Below are 9,317 nucleotides of genomic sequence, written 5' to 3' on the forward strand. Positions count from 1 at the left end.
ATGGAGCGTAGCTTGCTTTCTGTTTGAATTTTTGTCTGCTATCCTCAAGTTCAGATGCTATGATCTAGATGCATCTATGGAAGTAGCTTATAATGATGTATTTCTGGATATGCTAAGTTTTACCTGTCAATGTTCAGTACCAGCAGCAATTTGTACCATTCCATTGGGATGGACACTCGAGTGCCTATCTAGAGAGCAGTTGCATTGGCCTTCTCCTTCAACGGATTGATTCTTTCCAAATCAGACACAGGTCTCGCGCGCAAGCACAGCGCCGCTCACGGCCCGCAGCCCCTGAAGCAAGCAGTTCACGCCCGCATCGTCAAGCTGCAGCCGCCGTCGCTGGCTCTAGGACAGCACCTCCTCCTCGTCGCCCGTTAAACCACCGCCCCGGCCCCGGCGACATCGGCAACGTCCCGACGCCGTACTGCCGCGCCCGAGCCCTGGCGAGGCAGCCTCCATCCTCCCAAGCGAGCACGCCGGTCGCCGCCAAGCCCTCGCAACCGCCGTCACCCTCGCCAAGCCCCCGCCCGGCGTCCTCCTGCGCCTCCTCGACCCCGCCTCCTCGCGCCCGCGCACCGCCGCCTCGGCCTCGCCTCGCCGGCGACAAGCCCCCGCCGGAGCTCCCCGAGCTCGCTCGCCTCCTCGCCGGAAGCCGCCGCCGCCGGGAATGGATTCGCCAACGCCAGCCGCGACGCCTCGCCCCATTCCTGGGCTCGGGCAACGCGTACGCCCGCCTCCTTGGCTCCTGTGGCGTGGACTCTGGCGGCAAACGGCTGTGCGTGGCGGCGCGTGCCCGGTGGTGGTGGAGGGAATGGATAAGAGGCCGTGGTGCACGGTGGTGATTGCCGGGTGTTTTATGTAAAAATGAAGCGTTTTCTTAATTTAAAATAGGACCGCGGGTTGAATTCTCATAACCAGAGGGACTTTTTTGTAAATTTGCTAATGACGTACAACCAAAAGCAATCGCTTCTTTATTAGTATAAGGTAGAGATATAGATATAGATATAAATATAGAGGTATAGATGTGGCAAGTAGTTAATCACACATTGTAATTACGGTTTGATTATCCACGGCAACTACCATAAATTAGACATAGCAACTATAGTTAACCTAAATAGATAGAGTTGCCATGCTTTTACAACTACACTTGCCATTCCGAATAACTACATCTGCCATCCAAGATGACAACTAAACCATCATCCCGCGGGTATCTAACGTAGCTGCGCCAGGACGTGTGGGCATTTTTGCTTCGTGCCACACGCGCGAGATATAGATGAGTAGTACTTGTTGGATGTATGTCACGAAGTAGTTGCGCCCATATGTATGAGCAATTCTAATAGGCTGTGTGTGAACGCATGTCTAATATACCACACATGAGATGGATATCGACATCCAAAATGTAAGACATGGAGGACATGCGCCGCCTTAGATTCAGACTCGGTTTAGTTGCTTTTGTTAATGAATGTGCCTTGGTTTAGATAAAAATCCATAAAAATCCGGTTTGTATGTACTTCGTCCGATTTGTTGAAATTCGTCCGATTTGTTGAAATCCAGTTTGAAATGTTCTGTTCCTACACAAGGAAATTATGCAAGAAAAGGATCTCGTCCTTTTGAAAGGAATAATCTGATGATTTAACAGACGTGTATTGACAAAGAAAATCAGTCGGCACAGATATCATACCATACGTCCAAGTATTTGAGATATATTTGCAGAGTAGCAAGCAACATAGATGGGAGAAATGATTCGTTGCAACTTGCAAAAATTAAGTAATACTCCATAAAATTAAGGGTCGCCCGATGCTGCAGTCGTAGTAATCTAAAAGAGACATCAATGAGACATGAAATTGCATGAATCAAAATTATAGATAGTGTGAGACTTCGATATAAATGAGAAAAATTAATGGTTACAGTATTAAGAGTGGTACATGAGAACCATAATCAGTCTTGAGTAGTTCAGCAATCAGATGATGGAGATGAACTACATCGATAAAGGCTGACAAACTGACGATAAAGTACCTACTTCAGTTTTGACTTGGCAGAACTTTGCAGTGGCTTAGAGATAGAAACAGACTGGCTGCTCATCGCCTTCTTCTTCACATTGTAAGTTATTGACATGAATGAACAAATCAGTGCAATCAAAATGGTAGGATAGACATATACTGGTTCTGTTAGATCACTGATCACAGGCTTCCGAAAGAGCGCATCTTTCACAAGACCCCAGATAACCAAAAGCGTACCAAACAAGATCATCCTCCCAGGATTAATGATGCCAACGAGTGCTCCAGCAACACAGAAGTAGCTTCCAGCAAGCATCTGATTCAGGGGAGAGAGAATATAAAGAGAACTTATCAAGAGTTGTCACAAACATTTTTCTCATGGAGTTGTAGGTCAGTTATATAAGAGCACCTCTAGACGCTGTAGATCAATTACTGCTGAAGCATTCTTAGCTTCTGTCAGATTGTATATGTCAAACAGGTCACTCCACCTTGGAAATGTCATGCGCATGCTTGTAGTGAGGTTGCGCACTATAGCTCCAGGGTAGAGCATGGCCTTCACAACAGATGGTGGGAATATCTCATTTGAGACCAACTGTGAAGATGTAATTTGAATAGGTGTAGTGCATGTGCCTGCTCTACAAGGGACCCTGAAATGGCACAAGAAGTTAAGGAAAAGCTACCTGCTCATAAAATTACTTCCAAGTAAACCTAAAGTGCTAAAATGAGATGTAACTGGACACAAAGGCAAGCATTGTAATGGAAACAAATAAGCATACCAGCCTACCATCCGTACTCAGGACTTGGGAGAAAGGGCGGTCTCACACCACAGGTACTAGGCGATGAGTGGTCACACATGAAATACTTTATTTTGGTAAGAATTTTTACTGCCGAATATTTTAATATTATTGAGTATATTACTTTTATGTATATTATTGTTTGTTATCGACCTTCATATAGTGTACATGTGGACAACGGGACATTTTTGTTCTGAGTCCGCCCCTGACTTCATCTATATACTCCCAATATTCAGATTGCTTTTATCATAGTTCTTGCTTGTTCTTTGATTGCTTGTAGGGACTAGACCTTCGTGGTCAGGCTGACCATGCTTCTAGCATCATCGGTAACGTCCAGGAGATTTGCTTAGTGAGTGCTAAGGCACAACTGTCATTGCACGTTTGTAATCGGATCGTCAAAGTCGTTCTCTGCCCAAATCGGAAGAGTGTGATTATCATCGAATGATCGGCACCCTTGCCCCCATCACCAGCTCCCAGTATTAGAAGCATGGGCCAGGCCAACATCAATACAGCCAGTTCTTACCCTCACAAAAGCAAAAATTAAACTATTCATATCCAAAGCAATGGGCTTGACAGCAAGAGCAGTTACCCTAAAGACAGTTTCCCCAAGACCCAAATTCCTGTTCTACCTGTGTGCTATTAACATCACCCTAGACAATTTTTGCAAAGGTCTAATGCAATTGGTCATGTGGTCTAGACATCAGAAGCCACCATGGAATAGAGTAAAGGCCTTGATCAAATTATGTTTATACAAAGAACGAGAAGGCAGACTCCCAAGGTTTTCTGTCTGGGCAATTGTCCACACAATGGCCAAGACCACAACCATCACACCACAAAAGGGTGGATGTTGCAACTGGTGAGCCCCATTAACTGAACCAACATTCCTATCCTCAGCTCTCATGGTAGCAACAGCGTGTGCCCTATCATTATTTTGCAACACATTACCCTGAGCATATTTAGTCAGCCCCGCCCGACTAGCCGCAGCAGATGATTTACTCTGTGCCAGAGGAGACGATCTAGCAGGCAGCTGGGGGAGACTAATTGCAGCAGCAATAGATTCTGACATGGATGTTGTTGCCGCCATAGCTTCTATTGCCACCGTCCCATCAAACATCTCGGGGCGATGACTCCATCTGTCCTTGCCAGCCCTCATCTCGGCAGCACGAAAATGTGCCTCCTCAAGAGCTCCTTCCCTTGCCAACAACTCTTCCTCCTTGCGCGCCAATTCCAGGCGTCGCACCTCATCAGCTTTACGCTGCTTGATCCGACGGCATTCCGCCATCCGGCGTCAATCTTTCTCCACCAACCTCATCTTCTCGTATCCACTCCTCCACTCCTCCTGGTGACGACTATGCATATCGTCCCACGTCCTTTATTCCTCTCTTCTCGCCTTCTCTGGATCTAATCTTACGTTCCCTCGTCCCGAATACGGACCAGAACGTTGAGGGTAGCAAGGAGGAGATCGACAGACCCCCTGCCTACGATCCATCAATGAAGGCAGCGCTGCCACCTAGGCGTAAGATCTAGTCGCCTTCTCGTCACCGCTCGCTTGCACAGGGCACGGGAGAGGGGTAGGGGTGCGTGTGGGAGTGGAGCGGACAAAGACTACTCCACAAACCCTACCTCCTCCTCTCAAATGCCCAAAACGTTCTGGGCCAAAATGGACAGGGCCAGGCTTATTATTTTTAGGGCCCACAGAACAAGTAGGCCCGGTTCGGCCCAAGCCCTGCCCCGAACCGCCAATTAGACCGAACCGCACGCCGAAGCAGCGACCACCCCCCCCCCCCCCCCCACCCCCTCCTCCTCCCCCCCGGCGCCCCCACGCGCGCAATCCAAATGTTTCAGTTCCAGATCTTATCTTCCTGCAAGTACCACCAAATTTGACAACATGGCATGGAAAGCATGTCTCTAACCCTTCACAAATTACCTCATCTTTTCTCATAACTTGCGACCACCGCCGTCAATGAGAAACAGCCGACGATTCTCCAACAGCTGTAACACCCAACCATCTCGATCAAGCACCATCTTGTATCTAGAAAACAAAAGAATGGCAAACTTCACTTCCCAACTATAATCGGAATCTTCCTTTCTTGGGTCACCAAGGTCGATGATGGATACGAATGATCCACCACTACCACTAGCACCGCCGTGTATGACCGAGAGCAACCATTTCTCGCCTGATTCTGCACCCTCCTTGCCGGAGTGAAAGACATGGCTTCTTGTTTTTCCCTTCCCATCACCAAGAATATGGGGAAAAGAGCAGGTACTCACGGATCTGTGAATTGGCTCAATGAGCCTGTCAAGAATCCGCCGCCACCTCCTGCGATCCATTTGAAGATCCAGTCCACCTCAACCACCTGGGATCCCCCATAGCCCTACTCTCCTCCGGTATCGCTAGTGAAATCGCCGGAATCGCCCGCCGATGCCTCTACTTGGCTGCACGTTCCTCCTCCATTCGCCTCCGCTGACGGATCTCCACCAGCAGCGTCGACAGCGGGACCCGATACATTGGATCCATACCTCATAGACCTAGCCAAAGACCCTCTAGGAGAGGTCGCAGTGATGGGTGTATGGCGGCGTAGGAGTCGCGAGAGCGAGAGGGGCCATGGGATCGGCGTCGGGGTAAAAAGAAGTTCACTCGTCAGCTATCACTGTATATAGGTCAGGATATTTAAGAATAAACCTGGTTCCAGATTATGAAATTTAGAAACATATGGCTGATTTGTTGAAAAGGTTAATATTAGGCCCAGGGCTGCAAAAACTAGTAAAAGACTAATGCTTGTTGCCAGCTTCAAATATATAAGATTAAGGCGAGACTTAAAAAAAAGAAGGTTGGCATTACGGTGAACCTGAAAGGATTCAGGTCAACTAACAAACAAGTTATTCCTGATGCTCTACACAACATAAGCACAAATTTCAAAATGTCATTACTTACAAGAAAACAAAGGTTGCCTTCTTCCAGTCTTCATCAGCAGACCATAATTTTGGGGCATAAAGCCTAAAAACCTTAGAAACTAGCCTGTTCTAGTTCCCAATCCAAGGGAGTGTTGCTGAAATAACAGCAAAACTGCCCAACTTTACCTCATCAGAAACACTTCCAGTGTATGAAACAACAAGGTACCGGAATGAACAATAAGTATGCACATGTAAGTTGTTATTCTACATCCCTATAACTCTGTTTGGTTGGAGACTAGTGTGGCCAAGCCAAAGTGTGGCTACCCACACAAGTATGGCAAGCCACACAAGTGTGGCTGAGAAATTGGACGCCAAACTTTGGCAAAAGTTGGCAAAAATTCTGTCAGCAAAACTGCCCAACTTTACCTCATCAGAAACACTTCCAGTGTATGAAACAACAAGGTACCGGAATGAACAATAAGTATGCACATGTAAGTTGTTATTCTACATCCCTATAACTCTGTTTGGTTGGAGACTAGTGTGGCCAAGCCAAAGTGTGGCTACCCACACAAGTATGGCAAGCCACACAAGTGTGGCTGAGAAATTGGACGCCAAACTTTGGCAAAAGTTGGCAAAAATTCTGTCTCTATAACAAGTGGGCCATAGGGGCAATAAAGTGTGGCAAGCCAAAGTGTGGCAAAAACCAAACACATGCCAACTAAACTGTGGCTGCCAAATTTTGGCTTGGCAAACTGTGGCTGGGAACCAAACTGTGGCTTAGCTAGACACAGCAGCCTACGTCGGATGGCAATCACTCCAGGCACTGCTACCGGTAGAGTTCAGCATGCTTGATTAGTAAGATTAACCACAACAAAAGACATGGAAACAACAACTATGCACCAAAATTAAGCCAGAAACATAGTACGATGCCGCTAAAAGATGCAAATATGAGTACTCCCTCTGTAAAGAAATATAAGAGCGTTTAGATCACTACTACATGAGTGAGATCGAGTTATGACTGAACAATGGATCTAGCCCTTAAAAGGTAAGCGCTGCTAGCAACCAGAATTACTGTGATCCATATGCTTTTATTCTTCGAATTGCGAGAGAGATTAGGAGAATTGTTGGAGAAATCCACAGTACTGGCTCTTGGTGGGAAGATAGTAGGATTGTTCCTGACCTGAAGAGCGGGATCTGGAGGATGATGAGCAGGAAGTAGACGCGGGAGGCGTAGAAGGATATCCGGCGGCTCGTCCACCCGCCTCCGCTCACCCTCCGCCGCTGAACCTGGGGAGCCCCCGCGACGATCGGTTTTGACAAGCTCGCCCTGGCCTCTGCCGCCCTCTCTTTCTTCGTCGGTGGCGACATTGCTCCCTGCTTCGCCTACTCCTGTCACCGGGCTTCCGCGTTTTTAAAGAAATCATGAAAGCACCGGTTTTCCCTTATAAAAAAATGGGCAATGCTCTGCGCCGGCGTGCCGGCTCAAATTTGCGTCGGTGAGCCCGCTGCCGTCCGATATGCCAGCTAACAACCCTTTGATTAGAGCGTAATCTTCGTTTTCGTTCCCCGTTCACATCGCGTCCGCAGAGAACCAAAAGAAAAGGTCAACCAACACCGCGCATCGCCCCTTGCACATCTCGCGTGAGGAAAAAAAGATCCACCTCGCTCGCTGCCGGCGATGTCCTCGTCGACGGGCCCCACTGGTCGTCGAGCTCCGCGAAGATGCCATCCATGGCCGACGGTCGCCGGCCTCGCGGTCGTCGCCTCATGTATTCATCCTCGGATCCACGCATGCAGCAACTTTCGCCTGCGGTTGCAGCTCCCTCACTAGCAATGGCAGCTCCGGTTGGACGGCCGCAGCTCCGAGTAGCACCGGTCGCCGGTCGCAACCCTCCGGTGACGAGCTCGCGAAAAAGGACTCTCCTTCGGGTTTGCCGGTGGCAACAAAAATGTCTGTCGATAGTAGCAAAAAATTGTGTTGGTTTCAGCAAAAAATAGCCCGTCAATGCCGCCATCCTGTTGCCATTGTAGCAAAAATGAACGCTGATTGTAGCTTTTGTGATTGCCAGTTGTAGCAAAAATGAAAAAAAGGTTCCAACAAAAATTAAATGTAGCAAAAATCATGGCGGCGACGGCACCACTATCCTCTTGAATTGCAGCAAAATTGAAAGACGGTTCTAGCAAAAATATTAGTTGTAGCAAAACAAATCCCCAATGCCAAGCAGCAAAAACAACACCAAAAAACACACAAGATCCAACTTTTGTTGTCGATGCTTGCGCAGGGAGGCCGCCGGTGCTACAACCTGAAGTTTTTCAGCTGCAACCAGAATCTGGAAATGCTGGAATCAGAGTCCATGCTTGTTGCAACTAGCAGCTGCCGGCAGTGAAGACGACGAGCTCTAATGCTGCAACTAGAGATTTTTATTGTTGGAACCGGGCGATAGAAAAGTTGCAACCACTATTCGCCGGTGATGGAACCGGACAGCGTTGAGTTCGTTTTTGCTGGAACTGGCAAAAAAATGTTGGAACCGGCAAGATTTTTTGTTGTGTCGATAGGTGAGAGTTCTTGCTATGCCCGGTGGTGGGGACGTGTTTTGCTGGAATCATGGATGCTTTTTGCTGGAACCGGCATGTGTTTTTGCTGCTTCCAGCAAACCAATGGCGTTTTGGTTTTTTGGCTGAGATTTTTTTGCGGGGAGGAGGGGGGCATGGTGGTCCGAGCGGACGACGACGACGAGCGAAGGCGGTGACGCATGGAGATGCTTCAACCACGGTGGTCGCGAGCTGGAACAGGCTGGCGGGTGAGCTGCAGTCTTATGATAGAAAGCATGGGGCGGCCGAGGGACGAGCGCGGTCGGCACGGGTGGCCGGTGAGTAGGAGTGGCAAGACGGCAACAACGACGGTGTCCGGCGGCGAGGGGAGCTTGCAGTGGTTCGTGAGCAGTCGGAAGGAGAGAAAAATCATGGCCGTGGAGTCTCCGCTGAAGGTAGAAGAAAGGAAAAAAGGAGGGGTAGGAAAAAAGATAAGGATATGAAGGGGCGGTTGTGCGAGGCCCACGACGTACACGTGTCTTGTTCGAGGGTTGTTTTCGTGGACGCTGGGGCCAGCGTGGCGCGCGAACCGGCCGAACGTTCGGCCGGTGCCTCGGCCCCAAACGTTTACCAAAAAAATTACCATCGGATTTGCTATACTTCTGAATATTATAGCCACTGGATTCTTTTAGCTAGAAACGTTGTTGTTTATTCATGACCCCGTATGTACAGAATGTTCGCCGGCTAGGGTGGCATTTACGAACCCCTGGATGATATTTTATGTGTATTGATATTGAATGAGATTGGGTGGTATTTTGCAAGATCGGAGCAGCAATTTTTTTACTGAATTGTAGTTTATTTAAAGTGCAAGGAAGTTCTGAGAGAAAACTGCTAATGTAAGATCTATATCTGACGGTCTTGACAATGTTCGTCGGGATTGGATGCCTGGTGAAGGTTCGGCAAATAACATTTCCCTATTGAATAGCATTGCATCGAGCATATCTGAGTTCAAAGCATCCCTAGTACCATTTGTGCTAAAATAAACTAGATTTTTACATAATTCTTGACGATAACCTTCCGTAGCTAGGTTTGTGCGCAG

At 48.2% G+C, this 9,317-nt stretch overlaps 1 protein-coding gene across 1 annotated transcript; it reads right to left on the minus strand.

The window, feature by feature from the left end:
• Positions 1–1,884: 1,884 nt before the first annotated feature.
• LOC125544008 (tail fiber) lies at positions 1,885–7,110 on the minus strand. The gene is made up of 3 exons (XM_048707531.2): positions 6,867–7,110; positions 2,407–2,644; positions 1,885–2,313 (listed from the first exon to the last, which is right to left on the minus strand). The coding sequence occupies exons 1-3, from the start codon at positions 7,052–7,054 to the stop codon at positions 2,017–2,019; spliced, it is 723 nt and encodes a 240-aa protein (XP_048563488.1). The 5' UTR covers positions 7,055–7,110; the 3' UTR covers positions 1,885–2,016.
• Positions 7,111–9,317: the final 2,207 nt, after the last annotated feature.

The sequence above is a fragment of the Triticum urartu genome, chromosome 3A (assembly GCF_056163025.1).
Source record: "Triticum urartu cultivar PI428250 chromosome 3A, HENAU_Tu73, whole genome shotgun sequence".
Taxonomy (NCBI): domain Eukaryota; kingdom Viridiplantae; phylum Streptophyta; class Magnoliopsida; order Poales; family Poaceae; genus Triticum; species Triticum urartu.

Bases quoted from the DNA above. Each gene is read 5' to 3' on its own strand.
- LOC125544008 (XM_048707531.2), bottom strand. From the start codon at position 7,054: ATGTCGCCACCGACGAAGAAAGAGAGGGCGGCAGAGGCCAGGGCGAGC. The intron at 2,645-6,866 runs GTCAGGAACAAT...GTGCCATTTCAG, and splicing joins CTCCAGATCCCGCTCTTCAG to GGTCCCTTGTAGAGCAGGCA. The intron at 2,314-2,406 runs GTGCTCTTATAT...CCCCTGAATCAG, and splicing joins TTGATCTACAGCGTCTAGAG to ATGCTTGCTGGAAGCTACTT.